This window comes from Barbatula barbatula (genome assembly GCF_947034865.1).
Source record: "Barbatula barbatula genome assembly, chromosome: 15".
Lineage (NCBI taxonomy): Eukaryota > Metazoa > Chordata > Actinopteri > Cypriniformes > Nemacheilidae > Barbatula > Barbatula barbatula.
Window position 1 is genome coordinate 2027996 of NC_136778.1, and position 25757 is coordinate 2053752.

The window sequence follows — 25757 nt, forward strand, 5'->3', positions numbered from 1 at the left end:
AATCTACATTTTTAATTGAATAAATATCATCACGAGGAGCTGCAGAAGAGCCTTTACTGCCCCTTGTCGGATGAAATATTTAGTACCAACTAGTGTTCATGGAGGAGTAGTGTCACCTTTAAAAGGCACACGGCTGTTCTGGTCAATTAATCTCAGTTTTAAACTGTGGTTATTGTGTTGACACATGAAATGTGTGGTTAATATGGTTTACAATTTATAAAGTTAAAAAAAATATGGTTACCATGGTTAATTTCCCTAAGGTTTATTAATTGACCGTACCGCTTTTGACCGCCAGTTGGCAGTATAACAGATACATGACTGACCTTTTGTACTCATTTTGAGAATCTGTTGACCACAATAGTCCGTGCATGTGCAGTTTTTTTAATGCAAGAATATATAAACAGCTGCTTACCTCACTTCTTTGGCATCCTCATAACTCTACCATGGACAGACAATTAAATCTGTTTTCAAAAATTGTGCACCTAAGAACTGTATGAACGGGGGAACGTGAAATGTGTCAGCCGTGGGGTGCATGTTTTGACTATTAAAAAGAGAAACAATTTATGTGAGTTCATTACAAGTGCAGCTAAAAAATAGCTCGGAAATCACCACTTTATGGCATGAAGCATGAGTTAATGTTCAACTCGTGTGCGTGTGGGTCCGTCCATCCATGTGATCACATTCTACAAATGTTCAACACTCCCTGCGCTTCTAAGATGTCACGGACACAGAAATAAACTGGCCCCTCGTCGGCTGTATTTCATCTCTGGTTTTTACACGACTCACAATTTATAAACAGCTTAATATTCCAAATGTATAACTGATTCTGAATTCTGAAAATATTCTGAGAATAATATTTTCTTTATTGAATAATCTTGATGTGGTTAAAATGTCAAATAGATTGCAGTGATTTGAACTATTGCATGGTGTCACCAAAGAGCAAGAGAGAGAGTCCGGGGATTGTTGACTTTGTGTAAAAAGTGATATCATGTAACACTGAAGAATGTTCATCATGGACGAATGGTGTCTGATACCGCGAAGGGGCCCACGAGTCTTTTTACAGTTTACTGATGTACATTAGGGGTGTGACGAATCCTAAGAGACACAGTGAAACCTCAAGGCTGTGTCTAATACATCTAGAATGTGGCAAATACAGGTTCACTGGACTACATCTCTCCTCTTATAATCAATAGCATCATCACACTTGGATCTATTGATGTAAATGTGCCAGGTGACAGATGCTTTGTCTTTCTTTTGTCGGCTCCTTCAGCCACTTAATGCAGTTATATATAGAGGTACTTGAGGTCACACAATAATAGCAAACATTGGTTTAGATTTCTGTCAGATAATGTTTTCTCATCTAAACAAATACTTATTTTTGGCAACTGCTCAGTTATTGAGTTCAGACACCAGTCTGGTAAACAATCCTATCTCTGTCCTCTCAGACAGTTGTCTGTCTCTTAAATATAAACTTATCCCAGTTTGGAGTTTGACACCCATGCGCCACGCGTGACGTCAGAGCTTGATAAAAATAATACACATGACACACTCTTTGGTATGCGTGTGTGTGTGTGTGTGTGTGTGTGTGTTATCTTATATTTATTCAAGCATAAGAAAACGTTTCACATGACACCTTTTACAGAGAATATTTATATGCAGTGAACAATCTGATTTCATTATTGTCATGGGTTACCGTGACAGTTCTTTGGCAATATTGTGTGTAAAATAATCAAAACGTGAAACTATTTTGAACTAGAGAGAGTGCGTAAGAGAGAAAGAGAGAGATTGTGTGCGCGTGCGCGCGCGCCTCTCAATGAGTTTCTCCACTATGGCGATACTCACAGACTCGATTTGTCGTTCCACCGAATGTCTCGTGAATGAATCATGAATCATCTGTTATAATGAGAATATAACGAGACTATAATGAGAAATCTGAGATGAAGGTCTGATGTTGGATGTTTTTATAAGAGCTACGGAAATTCACACCGGTGAGTTAAAATCTCTGCGCTTCTCTAAATCACAAAACAACACTACACAACACTAAACATTATTATTAAAACTATAAAAGTACTTAAACAGAGTTACACATTCGCTGTATGCAGGAAACACAAACTCTGAGCGCTGAATGAACTGCTGCAGGAGGATGCGGTTCGTTTGACAACATGGCCGCTCACTTTCATCTTCTCATTTTGTAAAGTTTAAGAAGTTAAATGTATAGTACGAACGATGTTATACACAGAATAGGTTATACGTTTTAGCGCTTTTAATTTGTATACGATTTAGATTCCGCAGAAGTGTTTATTGCTACAAATGTAACAGTTTCCGCTGACGGAAAACAACGATATGAAACTGTAACTTTCACACATATATTTACACACGTCTGTTCTCTCTCTCTGTGTGTGTGTGTTTCCATAAAGCTCGTATTTGTGTGCTTGCTTTGTTTCCGTGAACATATTGTTGTAGGAAGTTAAAAGGGGAAACTTAGAAGTTACAAAAAGTAGCTCGGTGTCATGTTTTGTGGGCATTGCCTTGAAGGTAAACCCATGGCATTCTTTGCTTTGGCGTTTGTGTTGTCTGACCGTATGGGATCTATTCTGTACCGTTTTGTATATCGAAGTATAAGGGTTTGAATGCTAAACCCACGGTATTGAAAGATAACAGTGTTTATGTACCAAGAATACAATGTTACATTAATACTAATATATGTGTCCTTGTAGCTCAGCAGGTTGTGTTGCATTAGCTTGTGGTTTTAATTCCCAGGAAACGCACACAGACTGATAAATGTTTACCTTGCAGGTCTCTTTGGATAAGAATCTGGCAAATGTAAAGGATGTAAAGAAGAGTGGCGTTTTTAAAACACAGTTAGTACACATGTAAAAGAAAAGGTGTATCATGTTGTCCTGGTTCCACAATTATGTTGATATTAGACCACAGCAAAAAGTAGACATTGGGAGGGTTGCGGTGGTCTTCAAGCCTGTCTGTACTATTGTGTGTGTATAAAAAACTACACTGTAGTGGGGCCTCGCGCAGCATTATTTGATAAAAAAATGGAAACACATTTATTCATGTGACCTGCACAAAACCTCTTACCAGTGTTTCCTCACACAGAGGTTTGAGCTCTGGAATCTTAGGAATGTTTGTCCCTCTTGTGTGATAGTCTCCGTACCCGCTACAGCACACACACACACACATGTGCATGCCCACATGTACACACTGTGGCTCACCCGCAGACTACAGGGCCTCTTCCAGATTTAGGACATCATCTAAACCCAGCACACTGCTTAGGGACGTGTGCACATGTTCTTCGGTGAACATCTTTTATTAATCAATAACAGAATCAATTGATTAACATCTTTATACTTTGTTTGACATGTGACATCAATCGACGGTATACAGAGGTGTGTCCTCTTATCCAGAATGTCTCAGCTAGTGACACGCTGCTATATCAGTCTTTATAAGTCAATATAATTTACAGGCATGATATAGTGCTGTAAGTGGTTACCAGGGTGTTGCTATGCAGTTGCACTGTAGTTGCTCAAGTGTTTTGGGTGGTTGCTAAATTGGCAAAAAAGCTCCCTCCACAATTCTGTGCTATTCTTGCAGATGCTATTTAGGTCATAAAAATAGGCTTAATTTTCTTTATTCAAAAGATAATAGGCTTGTTCGACTTGATGCGGCACCGCAAGACCCGACAGGCGGATGACATCAAAGTATCCAAAGAAACGAACTTTTTATGGTTCTTCGCATGTTGGATCTTGCGGCGCCGCATCAAGTCGAACAAGCCTATTGTTTGTCATTACATTCGTTTGATTTGGTGGTGATTTTTCTCCTAGACAGGTTTTGTAAATTTCTTCCAGACTGTGTGTGTGTGTGTTTGTGTGTTTAACTTGTGGGCTGTCAGAATTATTTGTTTCTTCATGAAATGCAAATACAGCTTCCAGTCCTGGGAAACACACAAACTCCTGGAGTCAGTCATATGACAGGTGAATAAGTGTGACGTCTTAATCCACAGAGAGACAGTTTGATCATATTTTGTTGTCTCAAAAAGACATTGCGTTGAATAAGTGAATGATGAAGACTGTGTTGGAGATGAGCTCTCATCACAGATCAGGTCTGATGTCCACAGGAACCATCTGAAGGCTTTTGTTGTTGTCTATTCAGTCATTTAGGGAAACCTGTCGCAAAAAGGAAATCTCTTTAGATGATTAATAAGACACTAATTAGAAACCAAATATTTACACAGAGCCATTACTGTAAAACACACACGCTGTGTAAACAGGCAGATGGAGCAGTCCGTGTGGTCGTGATGGCAAATGTTACTGGGGTAGATAATGTCATCAAAGTAACCGTTTCCATAACACATGCAGTCAACTCTGTTACTGTAAAGCAGAGGTTATCAACCCTGTTCCTGGAGATCAACTTTTTGACTATGGAGATCTTCAGGATCACTTAAGAATTAAAGACAGGTGTGTTGAAGCAGGTTGGACTTAAATAAGGACTGTTCGTCTCCAAGAACAGGGTGGACGACCTCTGCTGTGTAATGATGCTGTTGCAGAGCTGCAAACGTCCTTTGAAGTTGAATTCAATGTAAAAAAAAATGTAACTTTAAATGTACAAACACTTTTCTTTAATGTCATTGCTCGGGATAGTTCCAAGCATGCTGATATTTCATATAACAGCACTGGGATGTATGAATATCACGAATATTGTTGAAACAATAGTAATTACCTGTGCAGTTTTTAATTTTTATAGAGTTAAAGTTAATGGAGAGATATTTTAGTAGTTTAATGTTCATTTAATATTTTGATATTTTATTTTTTTATAATAGTTTAAGCTGGCACCGGTGGTCTTGTGAACTATGTGCAGACATGTTGTAACCCAAGTTCGAGCCCTGGCTCTTTCATCCCATAATCTTCCTTTCTCTCTCTCCAAAAAGAAAGATTTAAAAAAAAAACTAATAATAATTGCTAAGGAAGGGTTTCTAATTATTGTTTAGTTTAAGTATTTCAAATCATTTTTAGGCCTTTGTTTTATTGAATTTCCAAATGTTGTACGGTAGGTACTGAAAATAACCCTGATATATTGTCTATCTGCAAAAAGACATCAGATTTTAGTTTCAGGGACATTTGACTGTTTGCAACACTGCTTGTCTGTGTGTTTGTGGCGCTCTGGTAAGCGGATGCAAAACAATGCCGTGTGAATTTTGCCTGTAGCAAAATAAGGCTTTTTGAAAGTTGACACAACAATTGTCTAAAATCTCATTCAGTGTGATTTCTCTCACCCGTAAGCAGCATATGGAAAACATGTTATCTGACATTATCCTGTATGATTATATAGGGCTGTGCAATTAATCGCGATTATGATTTGTGTCTTAATCGAGCAGCACGATGATTATAGCAGCAACATTCTGTTGTGTGTTAAAATGGATAATATCGTCCATGAGCTCTGTGTTTGGTCCTGAATAGATGTTGCAGCTATGAATGGAGGTTTGGGAATTACTGCATCAGCAGACACTAAAATATGTTAGACCACACACACACACACACACACACACACACACACACACTCCTCATATGGAGGTTTTACATAATAGTTTTCCAGTTATAGCGTGTGTGTGTGTGTGTGTGTGTGAAAGGTCACTGTGTGGAGTGGGTGTGTGTGTGACAGGAATAGCTCTGTGCTGCACGTCTGTGTGTCTCCACCTCTGCCTCCGTTGTGTGTCTGTTTGTGTGTTTCTGCTTGTGTAGTGAGTTTTGGTGGAAGTGTCTGTTAAATGACAGTATTTTTAATACAAGAAGCTAGAAAATACAGGGGTGTGTATATTTTGGTGTGCTGTTTTTAGGGTCAGTTGGTGTGGTGTGTGCTGGTTGTGGATTCATGTAAGTGACATACTATGTTTATCACTTGATCACATGGTCTGGTTGACACCGTTCACACTGTAGCATTATTTACTGTAAAGGTGTACTAATGAAAATGTTGTGTAGGTTTGGTCATGTGGTCACACAAGTGTTGATCAGACGTCTTCCTCTTTTCAGGCCTATTGATGCTCTTACCTGTCTGACCTGCAACTGAGATCAGGTAACACACACCCACACAGGTTTTTATTTGTGTCATGTAGTTTATTTGAGGTCCTATTTCATGTTCACCATTAGCTTAAAAAGGTCAAGTGCTCTTTTGTGGGGTTTGTGTCTTTTATGTGCATATCAGGTGTGTGTGTTGTACATTGATCTGTAACTTATTGTAACAACGCAAAATGTTTCAATCTCACAGCTTCAGCTGATGTCCGTGTACCCATTTTCAGTGAATAGTGTATATGTTAGATTGCAGTGGTCAAATTTCGTAATATAGTATTGTTGTGTAAAAAGCTTTGTGTTTGTGTGTGTGTGTTGTTGAGGGTTTTGATGTTTGTTAATGTGAGTTTATAATGCTGGAATGTTTTAGCAGTGAGGTGCTTAGTTCTGGAATGACTGTTTGAGAAACAGTTCAACTTCCCACCTGTGTGTGTTTGTGTGTGCGTGTTTGTTTGTGTGTGTGTGTGTCTGTGTGTGTGTGTGTCTGTGTGTGTGTGTGTGTGTGTGTGTGTCTGTGTGATTGTGTGTTTGTGTGTTTAAAAAAAAAAAAAAGCAAAACGTTTTCTATGATCTTTTGGTTTAGGGATCATACGATAGGGATCAGGGATAGGGGATAAAATATACAGTTTGTACAGTATAAAAGTAATTATGCCTATAGACTGTCCCCACGGTGATAATAAACCAGATGTGTGTGTGTGTGTGTGTGTGTGTAGAAAGAAACTCAAACAAAAGGATCTTAAAACTAAATAAAACAAAAATGATTCAAATGAATTGAATAGACAGTGAGTAAATATTGAAGCATAATGGAGTGTTTACTGAAGTGCATAGAGGAAGAGATTCACAATATTGTGTTTAAATGGCAGTTTTACGTTATGTTAGTTGTGTTTGACTTTACTTTTGTGACTCTTTGTGGCTCTGTATCCCTGAGGATTATGGGTAAGTCTCACTGGGGGGCCTAAAATCTTTGCAGGAATGCATTTTTATATATGTGTGTGTGTGTGTGTGTGTGTTTGTGTACTGTCACTTGACTTGCACCTGAATGTTTTTATGGTCTCAAACTCATTTTGATCTGAAGCTGTAAATCGAAATGTTTGAAATTAGTCATGTGGAGAGCGTTACTGTGCCAACATAATCTTTTTTCCATTACAAAACCAAAAATATTTAAATATATTTTTGAGACGGATGACTTTGACTGAATAATGAAGTAGAGCAGCAAAAAGAAAAAGCCCAGAGTAGTTGAGAGATTTCAATAGAACACTTCTGCAACTAGTAGCCAAAGGGTAAATATTTTGAAGATTAAGCAAACGCTTTTATTAAATAATAAAAAGATTCAGATATATTGTACAGACTTATTTGGGATATTATCAAGTCAAAACATAATATCAGCATTTTATAGTTTACTGATGAGTTCTTAAATGTGGATAATCTAAATAAGGTACTGACCCTACATTTTGTTTGTTTATGTACATATTGTCTGTGTGTGTGTGTGTGTGTGTATACGTATACAATACATCCAATAGCGCATACAGCCAGTGAAGTTTTTTATTGAGATGAAAGTGTTTTTGAAACTGTCAATTACAGAAACACAGAGGAAGTGGTTTTATGATTTATTTTTGACGCAGTTGCTAGGGTCCAAAAAAACCCCACACATATAGTAGTGCAGGTGATCACCTTTACGTTTGTAGTGTAGTTAAGTTTGTAGTCCATCCTGATGCACACAGTGGAGGGAGGTCTACTACATGCTCTGAAGACTTTATCGGCGACACAGAAACCCTCGAAAAGTTTGTCATAGATATGATCTTTATACTCTGTCTGTAGGATGATAGAGGAGGCGGGCCGGCGGGGGAATTTCATGGCCGATAGGAAGCAGATCATCACAGACATGAGTGAGTCATGAACTGTGTGACCTTCGACCTCACTGCACATTTTAACATGATTGTGATTTTAAATGTGAACAGTTACTGATGTTTGGCTTTTATACTTCAGAGGAACAGAATTTTGACGTCATCCGGCTGTCCACCTACAGAACGGCCTGCAAGCTTCGATTTATACAGAAGAAATGCAACCGTGAGTGTTAAAAGCAGACCGTTCATATCTGTATATGTGCAGTTGGAAAATAAAATATACTTTTTTTTTGTTTATTTATTTTAATCCGATTTATTTGTCTAGTAAAATAAATCAAAGGTAAATAGTATATTCTTGAGAATAACTATTGTATAATACATTTATCTTTGTATACAACACTCTTGCATCAATATTTCAGACACACGTCTGAAGTATTGTCACATTTAAACTGGCTAGGACACAGTGTTATATTTTTGGAAAGGTTTTAATAAAACAGACATATAAAACACTGAACGTGTCTCATTTAGGCCTGCTTTTTTTTTTTTTTGAGGGAATTTAGGACACTTTTTTTGTCTGAATTAATTTTATGGTCATCTTACATCCCTTTTTTCCAGTGCATCTGGTGGACGTGTGGAACATGATCGAGGCGATTCGTGATAACGGTCTGAACACGCTGGACGTCTGCACCGAGATCAGCGTGGCTCGACTGGAGACCATCATCACCTGTATCTATCAGCAGCTAAACAAACGCCTGCCCACCACACACCAGATCAACGTCCAGGACAACGCCAGCCTCCTGCTCAACTTCCTGCTGACGGCTCTCGACAGGTGCGCGCGTTCGTGTGAGCATGTGTCCTGCGCTCGGGTTTGTCAATGATGTTCTGACGGAGCGTGTGTGTTTTACAGCGATGCTCAGGGAAGGTTGACGGTATTCCCTGTGAAGGTGATGCTCTCAGTGTTGTGTGGAGGAAAACTGGTGGATAAACTTCGCTGTAAGTTCAAACACGAGCCTCACTAGTGTCAGACATAAATATGTATATGTAGATGCCACATTCGACCGATCCAGATGTGTCCACATGTCTGCCATTTTGGAACAGTCAACATTTCACTCAAAGTAAAAATAGTTCGCCCAAAAATAAAACTATGGTCATCATTTATTCATGCCGATTAAATCCTGTATATGACTCTCTCTAAATAACACAAATAAAGATATTTGGAGGAATGTCTATGTGTTTTTGTGTCCATGCAATGGAAGTCAATGGGGTTCAGTGTTGTTTGGTTACTAACGTTCCTCAAAATATCTTCTTTTGTGTTCTGCAGAAGAAAGTCATACAGGTTTGACATGAATAAATGATGAAAGAAAATAATTTTTGGGGTGAACTGTCCCTTTAAGAGGTAAATTCCAAATGCCTATAGTAACACAATATTGTTCAGGTTTATGGTATAATACTATAGTCTTGAGGTCTCGGCAGTTCTGCCCCTTAAAGGATGGAGATATGAACACACGACTGATCTAACAATTGTCATTATGGGTGTGTGTTAGATATTTTCTCCCAAATATCGGATACTAATGGTGCGATGGTGATGTCAAAGTTTGACCACTTCCTGCGGGAGGCGCTGATGCTGCCCACCGCTGTGTTCGAAGGGCCGTCGTTCGGCTACATGGATCACTTCGCCAGATCTTGTTTTCCTCAACAAGTAACTACTTCTTTAACTTAACTCTTAACTGACCCGACTGGTCAATGTGTCAGTGGTATTTTCCTTGTTATGTTGCAGTTTCTCTCATTGAGAAATGTTGATGTTTGTGTGTTTAATAGAAGAAGGTGATGTTAAACATGTTCCTGGACTGTTTGATGTCAGATCCTCCTCCTCAGTGTCTCATCTGGCTTCCTCTGATGCATCGTCTGTCTAATGTTGAGAACGGTAACGCACATGCATTTACGCACGCACACAGAATAGGATCTTTTAGTCAGATTACTTCGACTTATTGAAATGTTCGTTGTTCATTTTCTCTCGCAGTCTTTCATCCGGTGGCATGTTCTTACTGTCGCTCAGAGGCCATGACAGGCTTTCGCTATCGCTGTCAGCAGTGTTTTAACTATCAGCTCTGTCAGGACTGTTTTTGGCGAGGTCACGCCAGCGGAAACCACAGCATCCACCACCAGATGAAGGAACACTCATCCTGGGTAAAGATTCACCATCAATGACAAAAAACATGTTATACTTTTGTCCCTGAGCTTCAATTCGAAGGTTACTTGAACCAGAAGCACTAATAAGTCACATGTCTTTTTTCCTTAAAAATGGAAAGAATACAACGTCGTCTTTAGTTTTTGTTAACCTCTGTTATGATTCGCATGCCAGCATAATGTTTCTTATGATATGAGGGTGAGTAAATGATGGCAAAATGTCGGGTGAACCCTTGTAGATTTTTTAATTTTGTCTCTTTTATTATTTGTTTCAGAAATCTCCTGCTAAGAAGTTGGGTCGTGCCATCAGTAAATCTTTGGGTTGTGTTCCGAGTCGAGAGCCGTCCCACCCCATTTTCCCAGAATACCCGGAGAAACCCCTCAACCTGTCCAATATAGTGTAAGTGACGGAACATACGCACACACATTTGTTCATTATCGACGTTTATTTTAGCGGCACCAACATACACAAAGTTATGATCCCTAAACCCAACTTCTGGTAGACCTCCGCAAAGAATCAATTACTGTTGAGTAATATATATATTTTTAATATACAATAAAATATTAATATCAATTGATGTATATTAACTCTAAATAAATTGTTATATTACCAAACACAGATGGGAAGTTAACAATCATTATACGATTTAAATTGATTTATTTAGAAGCCATTTTTCTAATATGTTTCTTAATATTACCTTCCACCTTAAATGTCCCCACAAGTACAACCAGATCTGTAAAAAGCATTCTTGATGCTTTTCTAAGTGTTTGTTAGTGGATGTTTTGCTTTCTGTCTGTGTTATTTTTTGTGTTTTAGTCCATTATTTTGTGTGTTTTAGTCCACCCCGTCCAGTAGGAAACATGAATGAATTAGCCCCGCCCCCTTCTGCTGGCACCACCCCCACAAAGAGGTGAGCGAAGGGTCCCCTTTGACATTTCAGAGTACATATAATTTTTTTTAACCATGTAGAGTCATACTTTTCTATGTTATGAGTAACATTGTGTGACCATGTGAATGAAGAACAGGTCACCTGTGCGATATGACATGATATTGTAGGGCTGCTCGATTATGACAAAAATCATAATCGCAAATATTTTGGCCCATATTGAGATCCCGGTTATTGAACACGATTACTGATTAACCTTTAAAACAACATAGAAAATAAAAAAACGTGGCTTTTAAACTCTGAATTTAACCAAAAAATAAATTTGAAAGAAATAGCACTGCTGAACCAATGTAAATTAAAGGCTGCGCTATGGATTTATACTACAAGAAAAGGGAGGATTTCCTCGTTCGTTTACCTCGATTATTTTGTTTTTGTAATTGATGAAGGCCAAAATTTAAGATTACGATGTGTAATAACATTTCACAGTACTATGATATTGCAAATTCTGTCTTTTGTACATTGTTTGTTTGGATAAGTGTCGCTCATTCACCTCGTGTGTGTGTGTGTAGGCTGCCGACTCTTGCCGCAGCTCAGCGCATGAATGAGGAACATGCACTGATCGCAGCATATGTGAACAAACTCCAGCACAGCCCACGGTGAGAGTGTGTGTAATATCAGCCGATGTATTTAATGTCTTTTAAATGTGTTAATATTTTTCTGTGTGTGTGCAGCACGTTGGACAGTCCCAGTAGAATGGATGAAGAACACAAACTTATCGCTCGATATGCAGCTCGACTGTCCACGGATGCTGGAAACACAGCTGTGAGACACGCACAACATGGATGTTTGGTCATATTCAGAGACACAGGGTTATAGCGATGTCATATTTCTGTTGTCCTTTTGAATCGCAGAGACCTGCAAACTTCTACAATGATACCAACAAACAGCAGAGACAACTTATCATGCAGCTGGAGAACAAAAACAGGTACACACACACACACACACACTCCTGCACATGCCCAAACAGTGCTTCTGTCTTCATGTCTGTGCTAATATTGTGTATTTGTGTATTCATGTGTGTTATACTGTGACGGTGTGTGTTTCAGGGAGATTCTGCAGGAGATCCAGAGCTTACGCGTGGAGCATGAACAGGCATGTCAGCAAACCCCAGAGAGAGTCCAGCAAAACCCGACCCTGCTGGCAGAACTGAGACAGCTCAGGTACCGCACGCAAACATAACAAACATTCAGATGTTTCCAGTTTCACATTATTAAAAGCAAACACAGTCCATTTATACTCTGACATTGTTGTGTTTTGTTACATCTAGTTGTCATATGCAGAAATTTTCATGTTTTATGTTAATTTTTGCTGTTATGTATCTCAAGATGGATTTCACACCTACATTCATTTTCCAAAGATCAAAGCAATTGACAAATCCACAAAATATTTTATTTCTTATATGAATATATGTAAGAATAAGAATTGTGCTGTTTATTGTCCTTTCGGAAAATCTCCTTGTACCTGTGGCACCCTCCAGTCATCAACAACAACAGCAATTATATTTAAAGAGGGTTTTTTTTATTCCAAAATGTTGTTTCTTATTGTTATTCATGTTTTAATTTGCTTTTTATTGCGTTAGTTAACAGTATATTTTAGTTACCATGGCTTTAATCGAAACAAGCCAACTGCAGTTCCCTTTCTGTCGGTCTCTCGACGTTGTGTCGAAGCCGACAGATGGGGTTCGCCCTTGAGAACCAGTCATCTCTGACTATTTTGAAAAGGCCAATGAAATTTGGCGAATGAAATTTGCATGCCGGGCCCCGCCCCCGGAAATCCGGGTATAAAAGGGGAGCCGGCGTGCTCATTCATTTACCTTTTGTTCTTCGGAGCCTATGCATCGAATGACTACGACAGCTGATTTCCTGACGTGGTGCAGCGGATTGTCCCTTCCGAGCGATCATCCCCCCGGCGTTTCAGCAGTTCCAGAGGTGTTTCTGAAAGAGATATATTCTAAAAGAGCAAATTTCTCAGCGTGGCATGTCCCGCTGCTCTCGTGGTTGCGGTTCCCTCATTGAGGAGGGGGACGGACACGATGCTTGCGTCAGGTGTTTGGGGGTCCAACACGCTGAGGCAGCATTCGTGGAGTCATCCTGCCCGCACTGCGGGCAGATGGCGATACAGAAGTTGCGGTCACGGGTGGCTGCGCTCTTTCGAGAGCCAGCCACCACCTCGTCTGCTTCCCGCTCTGCGACCGCGGTGGCCACAGCCCCGCCGTCAGCAGCGGCGAGCAGCTTGGGTGGCATGGGGATTTCCGTGAGCGTAAACCCGTCAGCCGATGGCTCGCGGACCGTTCACGCCCCCACTCGCTCGTCTGGCCGTTCCCAGGAAGGCGGTTCCACACCGTCTTACTCCTTCGTCACGCAATCGGACTCGATGCGTGACGACGATGAGATGTCCCTCGCAGCATCGGAGGGCGACCTCCTGGCATCCGACCCTGACGATTCCTTCGAGCCGTCTCCGCCCGGAGATAGAGTTCAGGAAAAGGCAGACGTCGAGATGTCAGCCATGCTCTATCGGGCCGCCGCGAGCATCGGGGTGCAGTGCACCGCACCGCCCACGCCCCAACGCTCGCGGCTGGATAATTGGTACATCGGGTCCGAGCGCGGCTCCAAGCCGCGCACGCCCCCTGTACCTTTTTTCCCCGAGGTGCATGAGGAGCTCAGCAAGACTTGGAACGCCCCCTTTTCGGCTCGTTCCCGTCATGCTGACTCTGTCGCCCTTTCTTCCCTCGATGGCGGGGCAGCTAGAGGCTACGTTGATGTCCCCCAGGCTGAACGTGCAGTCGCGGTGCACCTGTGCCCGCAGACGGCGGCCACCTGGAGGTCTCGACCTAGACTCCCGTCCAAGCCGTGTAGGGTTTCGGCATCGCTGGTGTCGAAATCCTATAACGCTGCTGGACAGGCTGCCTCAGCTCTTCATGCCATGGCCATCCTGCAGGTCCATCAGGCCAAGGCACTGAAAGAGCTCCACGAGGGTAAGACCGACCCGAAGATTATGCAGGAGCTCCGCGCTGCCACCGACCTTGCCCTCCGGGCAACGAAGGTGACAGCGCGAGCTTTGGGTCGAGCGATGTCCACACTAGTGGTCCACGAGAGACACCTCTGGCTAAACCTTGCGCAGATGCGTGAAGCCGAGAAAGTTCGCTTCCTCGATGCTCCCATCTCGCAAGGAGGGCTGTTTGGTGACACTGTCGAGGACTTCTCCCAGCAGTTCTCGGCAGTGCAGAAGCAGACGGAGGCCATTAAGCACATCCTGCCCCGCCGCGACCCGACCGCCTTTCGGCCGTCGAGGTCCCGTGGAACGTCTGCCTCCCAGCAGCCCCGGCCTTCCTCTTCGTCAGCTCCGGCTACGGTGCCCCCTCCTCAGGCGGCCCCCCGGAAGAGGACGGACAGGAAGCGACCACCGTCTCGTCAGCAGCCGCCGCGGAAGCAGAAGCGTTCCTGACGAGCCGGACCCGGCGAGATCGAGATCGGGCCCGACCCCAGCCATTCCATCGCTGACGGGTCGGAAATGGACGGTCCCTGCCCCGTCCCAACATCTGCTAGGCCCTTTTCAGGGCCTAGCGCCCACTTCCTCACAAAAAGAGCAGTCTCTCTCTCTGGGTCCCCCTTTCAGCCGCACTCACCCTCCGCAGGACGGTGTTCGGCAACTCGACGTTGCGTTGTGGCGACACGCAAGGCCGAGTATAAAATTGCGCAGCCCTCAGCACTCTCACCTCGACGGTGCGTTGAGCTGCGCCGCCAGGCAGGCAAATCAGCGGAGCCGGCCCCCCCACGAGGCGGGGCCGGCACCGCTAGCCCGCGAACCGCCCTCCCCAGGGGCGATGAAGCAGATCGTACCTCTAGTGCCCCTGTCGCAGTCTTTGAGTGCTTGGTTAGCACTCACCAGACCGTCAAGGTGGCTGGAGAACACGATCCGTCTCGGCTACTCGATCCAGTTTGCCAGACCTCCGCCCAGGTTTCGGGGCATCCTCTTTACCTCGGTCAGAGGCAGAGATGCTCCCGTGCTGCGGGAGGAGGTGGCAACCCTTCTGGCGAAGGGAGCGATCGAGTCCGTCCCCTCGGCCGAGATGTCCAGCGGGTTCTACAGCCCGTACTTCATCGTCCCCAAGAAAGGTGGAGGGTTGCGCCCCATTCTAGATCTGCGTGCCCTGAACAGGCACCTCCAAAAGCTGCCGTTCAGGATGCTCACGCAGAGGCGCATCTTGACGTCCGTCAGGCGTCAAGATTGGTTCGTGGCTATCGACCTGAAGGACGCGTACTTTCATGTCTCGATTCTCCCTCGTCACCGGCCGTACCTACGGTTCGCTTTCGAGGGGCGAGCATATCAGTACAGGGTCCTCCCATTCGGTCTGTCCCTGTCCCCACGTGCCTTTACGAAGGTCGTGGAAGCCGCCCTCACTCCCCTCAGGGAGAGAGGTGTGCGGGTACTCAACTATCTCGACGACTGGCTTATCTTAGCACACTCGCGAGAACTGTTGTGTACACACAGGGATCTGGTGCTCCGGCACCTAGACCGTTTGGGGTTACGGGTCAACCGAGAGAAGAGCCAACTCTCCCCTGCGCAGAGTTCCTTTTTTCTCGGTATGGAACTCGACTCTGTCTCCATGACGGCGCGGCTTACGACAGAGCGTGCACAGTCAGTGCTGAACTGCCTGAAACTCTTCAAGCAGCGACCAGCGGTCCCCCTGAAACTTTTTCAGAGGCTCCTGGGCCACATGTCGTCCTCGGCGGGGGTAATTCCCCTCGGGTTGATGCACATGAGACCGCTGCAGCACTGGCTACAGAGACGAGTTCCCTGGAGAGCGTGGCACACAGGCAGGAGGTTGATCGTCATTACACCTCTCTGCCGTCGTATCCTAACCCCGTGGTCATCAGTGACCTTTCTACGGACTGGCGTCCCCATGGGGCAGGTCCCGAGGCGCGTCGTGGTAACGACCGACGCCTCCTTACGGGGTTGGGGTGCGGTGTGCAAGGGGCACACAGTGTCGGGTCTCTGGACGGAGTCCCAGCTGTGTTGGCATATCAACCGCCTAGAGTTGTTGGCTGTTCTGTTGGCACTGAGGGGACTACGGTCCCTCGTGCAGGGCCAGCACGTACTGGTCCGATCAGACAGCACGACTGCCGTAGCGTATATCAACCATCAGGGGGGTATACGCTCACGACAGTTAACGCAACTTGCCCGACGCCTCCTCCTGTGGAGTCAACAGGTGACGAAGTCCCTGCGTGCCACTCACATACCGGGCGACCTGAACCAGACAGCCGATGCGCTCTCTCGTCAGTCGACGCCCCGTGGAGAGTGGCGACTCCACCCCCGTGCGGTCCAGCTTATTTGGGTGCAGTTCGGGCGGGCACAGGTGGACCTGTTTGCCTCCCTGGACACCACCCATTGCCCGCTTTGGTACTCCCTGACCGAGGGCCCCCTCGGCACGGATGCCCTAGCGCACAGCTGGCCACGGGACAAGTGGAAGTACGCCTTCCCCCCAGTGAGCCTCATTGCACAGGTCCTGTGCAAGGTCAGGGAAGAGGAGCATCAAGTGGTACTAGTTGCGCCGTACTGGCCCAACCGGACTTGGTTCTCGGAGCTAATGCTCCTGACGACAACTCCCCCCTGGCCGATTCCCCTGACGAAGGACCTTCTTTCTCAGGGGAAGGGCATGTTGCGGCACCCGAGACCAGACCTCTGGAACCTCCACGTCTGGCTCCTGGATGGGACGAGGAGATCCTGAGTGGTCTACCCCCCGCGGTGGTGGAGACCATCACTCAGGCTAGGGCACCTGCCACGAGGCGGCTGTACGCCTTTAAGTGGCGCCTCTTCTCGTCTTGGTGTTCTTCTCGCAGAGAAGACCCACGGATTTGCTCGGTCAGGCACGTGCTGTCCTTCCTGCAGGAGAGGTTGGAGAGTAAACTCTCTCCGTCCACGCTGAAAGTGTATGTAGCCGCTATCGCCGCTCATCACGAACCAGTTGCTGGAAAACCTCTAGGGCAGCATGACCTGGTCATCAGGTTCCTCAGGGGCGCGAGGAGGCTTAACCCACCTCGATCGCGCTCCGTACCCTCTTGGGACCTCAATGTGGTCCTGGCGGGCCTCCAGAGGCCTCCCTTCGAGCCCCTCGGAGAGACCGATCTTTCTCATATCTCGATGAAGACGGCTCTCCTGACGGCGCTCGCCTCCATCAAGAGGGTGGGGGATCTGCAAGCATTTTCCGTGTCCACAGAGTGCCTAAATTTCGGGCCCGGTGATTCTCACGTGATCCTGAGACCTCGGCCCGGCTACGTGCCCAAGGTTCCCACCACTCCCTTCCGGGACCAGGTGGTGACCTTGCAGGCGCTCCCCACCGGGGAGGAAGACCCAACCCCGTCCGTGTTGTGTCCAGTACGCGCCTTGCGCCTCTACGTGGACCGCACGCAGAGCTTCAGAGGCTCTGAGCAGCTCTTTGTTTGTTTTGGAGGTCAGCAGAAGGGGAAAGCTGTCTCCAAACAGAGACTGGCGCACTGGATCGTGGACGCCGTCATGGCGGCGTACCGATCTCAAGATTGCCCGTGCCCGCTGGCAGTGAGGGCGCACTCCACCAGGGGTGTTGCCTCCTCGTGGGCACTGGCTCGGGGCGCCTCTCTGGCAGACATATGCAGAGCTGCGGGTTGGGCTACGCCCCACACCTTCGCGAGGTTCTACAACCTCCGCGTGGATCCGGTGTCAGCTCGAGTCTTGCAGGATAACACCAGGTAAGACCGGCGGCCGGCAGGGCGTACGCCTGCGACAAGCGCCAGCCCCCCTCTTGGGGGGGGTCAGTGCGCAATCATCTGCCTCCCTTCTTTCCCCTCGGGCGAAGAATAGGCATTCCATCCATCACTAAGCACTCAAGGCAGCGGGCTGGGCGGAGCAGCCTGCCACCTTTGGCGGGCACAAGTTGAGTTATCTACGTGTGACTCTAACCGACCTCAGTGCTCCAGACGTGGTAACCCCCCAGCAGGGTGGTTCCGTCTGAGATTCCGTCATGAGCTGTTCCCCCGGAACTCGTGACCTTCCCCGGGTGAGCATCCACCCTGCGGATTCTCGCACATACCTCCCATGAGTTCTTCCCTGCCGGTAAGACCATGCTGTTTCTCCACTGTATTCCCCCCGAGGGTGGGAAGTGGTCTCCGTAGCGCACCTCCCACTTGAGGGAATAGCGCTTACCCAGTGGTCCTAAGGCCGGACGGCTCTCGCCATTGGGGCCGTCTGAGTTGACAGAGGACAGGGGCTACCCATCTTTCTTGGAAGCTCTGGGTCCCCCTGTCTACCTACTGGAAGGTTACAATCTCGCGAGAGCGCTTCGTCTGACTCGCCTAGGCTGGCCAACGTCGCTTCGCTGGAGATTGTGACGCGACTATTGCCGTGGCGTTTTCCATAGGAACCCCATCTGTCGGCTTCGACACAACGTTGAGAGACCGACAGAAAGGGAACGTCTCGGTTACGTATGTAACCTCTGTTCCCTGATGGAGGGAACAAGACGTTGTGTCCTTCTTGCCACGACAATAGCCGTCCGCTGCAGCAGTCACGAGATGCTTTTAGGCTCCTCAGCACACAAGGTAAATGAATGAGCACGCCGGCTCCCCTTTTATACCCGGATTTCCGGGGGCGGGGCCCGGCATGCAAATTTCATTCGCCAAATTTCATTGGCCTTTTCAAAATAGTCAGAGATGACTGGTTCTCAAGGGCGAACCCCATCTGTCGGCTTCGACACAACGTCTTGTTCCCTCCATCAGGGAACAGAGGTTACATACGTAACCGAGACGTTTGATTGATATTAACTGGAATGCACAATCAAATAAAAACATTTGGGAACCAAACTCTTAATTTGTATTATATTGTATTTGACTGAAAAGCCTACAAAAAACAATCCAGTACATTATTACATGTTTTTATCAATACATTTAGATTTATGCATTTGGCAGATGCCTTTATCCAAATCGACTTGAATTGCATTATACTATACATTTTTCTAATTCTGTGCAATCCCTGGGATCGAACCCAAGAATTTTGGTGTTTATGTTTGCCGTGAGTGTTAAGTGTTTTATTGTGTATTGTGTGTGTGTTTTAATTTTGCTGTGTTCGTGTGCTGTTATGTTTGCCGTGTGTGTTGTAGACAGAGGAAGGATGAGCTGGAACAGAGGATGTCTTCACTTCAGGAGAGCAGACGAGAACTCATGGTGCAGCTAGAGGGACTCATGAAACTACTGAAGGTAAAAGTGAAGAAGTGTACTGTAATGTCTGTACCACTGGAGGGCGTCACACTCTTTAGTTTCCACCCGTTCTCATTTCTTCTGATCACTGAGTAACTCTTTATTTGTTGCTTCTCTCATCCTTTGTTCTTCTTCTCTCTCTTATGTTTTCCTCTGTATCTTGTCTGTGCTCTGCAGGACGAGGAACAGAGACAAGCTGTAAGTCTGTGTGTGTAATAGAAATGGTTTCATTAGCATCTTGTGTTTATCGAAACGTCTTTAAATGTTTGAGTTAAGATTTCTTTAAACAGGTTTTTGCTGTTTAATGCAATTATTTTTTATTTCTAGTGATCAGTCGACTCTGAAAAAGTTTCTTTCTATGATCATTCTTATGGTGGCTGCTGTATTAAATCTCAATCTTTCTCTCTCAGGCTCAAGCCGCTGGTTCTTCCCCGAGTCACGCCTCAACTCGTTCTATCCCGACACCCATTCGCTCACCTTCCGCTTGCTCCACCCCCACACATGCAGGCCACACCCCTACCCATGGACCCCAGGATTCTCTCTCTGGAGTAGGTGGAGATGTTCAGGAAGCATTTGCTCAGGGTAAAGTGAACACATTAACATGCAGACAAATGACCTCCGCTTCTCTTCTTCTCCGTTAGACAAGCTTTGAAGTTGCTGTAGGAATTTGTGTCTAAAAAAGAAATGCATTTTGTTTTTTGTGTGTGTGGGCTAAAGTGAAGTGGCATTGCAAAGCCATTTAATCTGTTTTTCTTTTTAAACATGTCAGTCTGACACTGAACTCTTTAGTTTCTCTGCTGTAAATCAATTCGTTCATGAAACTCAAATTATTAACAATAATTTTCTTTATTGTGTGTTTACTGTGTTGTTCTTATTATTGGAACCCTGAAAATCTATTGCAATATATTTTACATAATTTTGGTCAAATTAATTTCCAAAAGATTTCAAAATGTACACATTATAAAAGAGCACATATTGTCGGATAATATTGCAGGTGACAAGAGATGATGGATCGGTCCTTAATGTTTTATGTCGTCTTTTTCAATATAATGTCACACGGTAATGGAGTGTTCAATTAAACCTGAAGGTTTCAGTCCGAATTATGTCATTTTGATCCAATCATTTGATTCTAGATGTGTTTCGTGCAGGCACTCGCAGAAACCTGCGCAATGATCTCCTGGTGGCAGCGGACTCCATCACTAACACCATGTCTTCACTGGTCAAAGAGCTGAACACGGGTACGATAACATGCGGGCAGATTGTTCTCATCTGTTTTATTGTGCATAACTTCTGTTCTCATAGAATTTTTGTCATTGTTTATGAAAGTTATTGATAGCAATCAGTCGCATATTATATCTCTGTTGTCTTTAGTGAGTTTAGTGCAGTTAAACAATAAAAACTCTTTTTTTTCATAGTAACTGGGTGTGTAATGATTGACTGACCTTATGATTCAATTCAATCATAATGGTTCATGAAATGAAAGTTTTTTTACAAAATAAACGCTTTAATACATTTCCAATTACTTTTTTTTGTTGTAAACACAACCTTTAATAAATAATAATAACATAATATATATTGCATTGAAGGTTGAACTTTATCTTCAAGTAAATAAAAACTATTTAAAGCTGTAAAAGTGGAAAATACAAAATGATGGTCACATGTCAGGAGCTCAACCAGTAGGATTAAATGTAAAAAATTGCTGTTGCTCTGCATGTCAAAGTATGTTTTTATAACGATATTGTTCCACAATATATCATGTCGCTGCTTATAGTAGTCGTGCAGTCAAGATAGTGTTTCTCATCCGTCTGTTTTCTTATCTGTTTTTGTATAACACAGTGGATGATGGAGCAGAAGATGACGAGAGACTGCAGAACGGTAAAGACAGAGGTATACGACTTCAGAACTACATTACCCAGAATGCATCTGCTCTCATCTCTTTACATCAATGACTTCCTGAGATTTATTATCCATGCATATGTCGTCTACAACAAAATCTCGTAATGTTTTACAGGGCATGGTGTGTGTGTCTGGCGTGCGTGTGCTTGTCTAAGGGGTCTTGTTAAAGCATAATTACTCGTTAGAATTAATGAGGATGCCGTTTACGAGAGGGGGGGGGCGAATGGTTTTTTAACTACTTCCTGTTGGGTCAGAGGGGTCTTACACACAGAACCTTTATGAGCAGAAGCCGTGCTGGGAAACGCCTTCATCATCTTTCCTTTTTATTCACTGGAGTTATTAATCTCTCTCATGTTTTATTGGTCTGACTCTTGTGGTCTTTCTCAGATTCCATCTGTCAAATGAAGTCTTAAAACAGAGGTTTGAGACAAATCGCTGCACCTGGAATGGTTTCCACGGTGTGACTCAAGGATAAAAAAATATATTTTATGGATCGTCTCCAAAATCGTACACACACACTCATAGTTGTATTAACCAAATTGATCCAAAATGTTTAAAGCCAACCTCAGGACTTTTTCAATCCAAACGATTCACCATAACCGACTAACATAGTAGAACACATTTTTTATATTGTTATTTATGTTGAACACAAAAGAAAATATTTTGAAGAATTAATGAAAACTCTCAACATTTATTTTTGAAGCGAATGAGACTAAAATAAACATTTTGTCTTTTCTTTCAGGTTAAGCCAAATATGCAGCGAGCAGAATCACGTGAGTATCATCCTGGATGAGAAATCTGTTGGCATGTTGCTGATTTCCTTTGATTCATTCTTTCTTTTTTCTTCATATTTTTTTATTATTTCAGGCATGAAGTCACCATTAAGATGCCACAAAGACAATGGCCTCTGAATCCAGGCTCAGCCAATCAGAAGACAGTTCAAGAATTAGGCTGTGGCTTGGCTTCCGTTGGATTGGTTGGGAAGGAAATTCGTATTTTAGTGTTTTTTGTAGTTTACCTTTGAGCTAGAATTGCATTTTTTTCTGGAAATCTGTGTTGCGGAACAGCTGTTCGACTAGTTTAACGTTTGATGTTTTTAGTAGTTGAGTTCAGTGATGTATGAAAACTACGGATGCACCCAAAGACATTGCTGATCTGTCGAGTAGTTGCAGACTCTTATGAACGTGACTGAAAAGGAAACGAAACGTAACAAAGAACAGGCACGATGAGTTGATTGGCTGGGTACAGTATGTGGGCGTGGTTTGATTGACGTGGGTGTGGTCACGGCGATTTGTGTTGTCTAGGGGAAAGACGCATATTGGAACAAAAGCTGTAAACACGACCGTCTCAAGAAGATGAAATTACGAAGGGTCGAATTGTGTACTGTAATATTTTTATTTATTTGCATTTGACAACATTTTGGCAGCATTTAAATGTACATGGAGAGATTTCGGTGGTATTTTAAAGAATCAGTATATAAAGATTCGGAAGTTTGTAATTCAGCATTTATGTATAGGCTATTTAAGATCTAGTGGTTTAGTTAGTAGTATTTTGAACAGGTACTGATCATGAGGCTAATATGGACTGATTCACACGTCATGAAACTTGTAGAAGCACTGTTTATATCTTTTTTTTTCTGTGAATCTGCATTTCTTGCCTACAAACATTTGCACACACGTCTGACCTGCTGTGTGTTTTCCTGAGGGGTGTGTGCGGTGTGTTTACCTCTCTGTATAGTTGTGTTGTTGATATTTTCATTTACAGAGTTTGTTGAAACTTTAAATATCTGCCAAAAACGAGACTTGTCAATTAACAAGCGTTTGTTTAAAGATTTTGATCTAAGAAATTATTGTAAAAAAATTGCTGTGCCTTTTTTGCCAAAACCAATGTGTCTCATTCGTTTCAGACCTCCGCACAATGTGATTTTTGAGTTTACAGGGCTAAATGACACCACTTCCTGTGGCCTTTGAGTCAAGAGCTGTTCTGTGAAAACTGGCTGTTGCTTTGTTTGGTGGACGCGATTGAGATCATTACGGTGCTGGTAGCCATAGTGTTTGCTTTTTCCACTGATCAACTCTTATATATGTTTTTAAAAAGCTAACTTTACAGAAAAACTGAAAAAAAACTCTGGAATGAAGAGTCTAAATAGGCTTTGATGCACATGCAACTGATTTCAAGTGTTTTGTTGTGTTCTGAATAAATGATAATATAAAAATGCAAGACTGGAGAATTGTTTCTTGTCAAATGACATTGTCTCAGAAATCCCTGGATGTGGAACTGACCCGAAGATGGCAGAATTCAAAGGATTTTCATCTGAAATATTTTTGGGGGATTTAGATTTCTGTTTTCAAGTTTTGAGAGGTGCGCTCACCACGAGCACTCGTCTGGTCCCAGAACAGTAAACAGGCGCGTGTCATATAGCGAGCTTTAATAAAAGCTGCATGAACAGGTGGGGCAATCTGTGTGTATTTTTGAACAGGAGGCAGCGGGTCATTCAAGGACGCTATTCATCGCCCGTCTCAATGTCTTCAAGTTATTTTAATCTCTCTGTTTTTGCAGAGGTCACATCCCCCTATGAAAAGGCTTGTGATAACACATCGATAGTAACGGATGGGTGTATCATTATACGGAATGTTTGCCATTATCATGTGCCATGCTATTCCAAGCTCCTTTAAAAAATGCCAAACTTATAAGAGTCTTGGAATTACGATTACTATCATAATATACTTGTGAGTATATTATGAATATACTTGACAGACAAATGAAAAAAAAGTATACTAACCCTCCAGTGGTCTAACTTTTGTTGAAACTAGTATCTTTGTACTAGCACCTATTGTACTATTGCTATTTGTATGACATATCGCTTATTGCTCCCCGAACTCTTTGCAAGTCGCTTTGGATAAAAGCGTCTGCTCAATGACTAGATGTAAATAAACATTTACGCAAAAGAGATCAAAAATTACATTCATGTATCATAATCTTTCTGATTGTCAATGCATATTGCTTTTATTACAATGTTATTGATAATCTGTATAATTAAATTTTCTACCGTGTCATTTCATGAAGATTTTGTCGTAAAATTGGAAGAACTTCCTTTTCTCTAGACAATTTCTCCTATTTATTTTGCACAATGGAGCGGGGAGACATTTTGTCAAGTGAATTAATTCTGCAATTACATGTGAGGTCAAGCTGCTGCTAAAGTGTTCCTTAATCAGAAATCAATACAGGGTCGTTAACGCCCTGGAAATAACGTGCTCCATCCATCTCTGTCGTGCGTATGGGGGCTGCGACGTCACTGCGTAACAACGCCGCGGACTTTAGGACCCCGCGGAGTCCTCGCGCTGACGGGCCTTTGCGGCGTCTGAGAGCCCGAGACGGCGGAACGGAGCAGGCCGGTGCCGGGGAGGGTCAGGACGGGAAGAGACGCGGAGGGTAGACGGGTAGTGCGCGACCACCGGAGGGTTCAGGCCCGGGGCTGTATGGCGAAACGGGTAATTCAACCAGATACACGCACGCACACACACACACACATAGCCCTGGTCGTGCCTGTCATATGCGCGAGATCAGCTGATGTTGAAGATGATGATGGTGGTGCTGCTGGTTAAAATGGTGAATTTAGATCTGCGGAGATGTTCGTTTTCCAAATCAACTTGGGGAGTTTGTATCTGTTTACATGTTAAAATCGCGCTATTGCGAAGAATGTGTGTGAATCGAGCTGAAGTCGGTGTCACCCGGCGATGTGCGTTATTGTTGAAATATTGACAAATAACGTTATAACTTTACCACAGCTTTGTCTGTCAGCGTGTTGTCTTTTCGCTTTTTGAACGATCTTCTCTTTATTTTAGACGTGTTCTGTTTGATAATGATTACACTACATCAATTGTCTTATTTGTTTACGTACCTGTGTTTACAAAAAGCAGGATTTACGGCAATGCCGCCCGTTATATTTTGTTATTCGACATTTTAATGGTGCGTTGGGTGTATTTCGGGGTGTTGTCTAATAAATTGAGATCTCTCTGAACTATATTACTGTAATGGGCTTATCATATCGCATCATTTATCGAATCGTTCACTGTGTAATTGTACAGTAAAGCAGGCCATTCTCTGTTAAATCTGGGATCAGGGTGTCGTGAAAACCACACAAAGTCAGGTGTCTCGGGTCTCTGTCCTGGTCGTCTATAGTGACCCAACGCTTTTAACAACGCTCGTGTGTCTTCATATAGTCATAATTTTCCACATTAGGCCTTGTGTTCGTATGTAATCTGACCTCGAAATACCTCGTCTTCCCGTCTCCACTAGCGGTGTGTGTCTTTTATTTTCTGAGGTATTCTGAGGTGAGCCTACATTAAAACCGTGCAAGCCATAACGTTATTACTCCATTAAAACTTTTCAGAGGTCAGATTTATAAAATAAGAATTTAATTTCTTTAACAGAAGAAAACTTTTGTGTTTTTAAACCGCTCTCCTGTTTTTTTATACATTTCCAACAAATGCTTTGATGTGTCAGCTCCAGAAGTCAAGGAGTCAACAAGCTCTAAACCAAGTTTTTTTCAACTTGTTCTTAATCAATAAAACCCAGTTCCGAGTG

At 43.7% G+C, this 25757-nt stretch overlaps 2 protein-coding genes across 13 annotated transcripts in view; both read left to right on the forward strand.

Moving 5' to 3' along the window:
• The first annotated feature begins 1557 nt into the window (after positions 1 to 1557).
• dtnba (dystrobrevin, beta a) lies at positions 1558 to 23396 on the forward strand. 11 transcript variants are annotated; one of them, XR_013787685.1, is made up of 21 exons: positions 1558 to 1988; positions 6036 to 6078; positions 7890 to 7957; positions 8058 to 8138; positions 8531 to 8744; positions 8823 to 8908; positions 9460 to 9614; positions 9734 to 9839; positions 9936 to 10102; positions 10378 to 10502; positions 10942 to 11013; positions 11559 to 11645; positions 11721 to 11811; positions 11901 to 11974; positions 12096 to 12209; positions 19178 to 19290; positions 19685 to 19856; positions 20423 to 20512; positions 21111 to 21161; positions 21913 to 21943; positions 22038 to 23388. XR_013787685.1 is itself a non-coding variant. In XM_079475390.1 (21 exons), the coding sequence occupies exons 3-20, from the start codon at positions 7891 to 7893 to the stop codon at positions 21915 to 21917; spliced, it is 1854 nt and encodes a 617-aa protein (XP_079331516.1). In that variant the 5' UTR covers positions 1568 to 1988; positions 6036 to 6078; position 7890; the 3' UTR covers positions 21918 to 21943; positions 22038 to 23396. The 11 variants fall into 11 exon arrangements, 7 of the variants coding, with proteins under 7 accessions (XP_079331516.1, XP_079331517.1, XP_079331514.1 ...); XM_079475390.1 differs by having other exon boundaries at positions 1568 to 1988; positions 19178 to 19274; positions 22038 to 23396; XM_079475389.1 differs by having other exon boundaries at positions 1798 to 1988; positions 19178 to 19274; positions 20408 to 20512.
• A 1135-nt stretch (positions 23397 to 24531) lies between these two features.
• The window catches only part of dnmt3aa (DNA (cytosine-5-)-methyltransferase 3 alpha a), a 30582-nt gene continuing 29356 nt past the window's right edge, over positions 24532 to 25757 (forward strand). For both annotated transcript variants that reach the window (XM_079475093.1, XM_079475095.1), the window contains exon 1: positions 24532 to 24661. The gene's annotated coding sequence lies outside the window, so the exon portion shown is untranslated. The remainder of the gene's footprint in view (positions 24662 to 25757) is intronic.

What these genes read in the sequence shown, in the direction of transcription:
- dtnba (XM_079475385.1), top strand. Translation starts at nt 7,891, where the DNA reads ATGATAGAGGAGGCGGGCCGGCGGGGGAATTTCATGGCCGATAGGAAG. An exon ending in GATCTTGTTTTCCTCAACAA is followed by an intron (nt 9,615 to 9,733) that starts GTAACTACTTCT and finishes TGTGTTTAATAG; the next exon opens with AAGAAGGTGATGTTAAACAT. An exon ending in TGAAGGAACACTCATCCTGG is followed by an intron (nt 10,103 to 10,377) that starts GTAAAGATTCAC and finishes TATTTGTTTCAG; the next exon opens with AAATCTCCTGCTAAGAAGTT.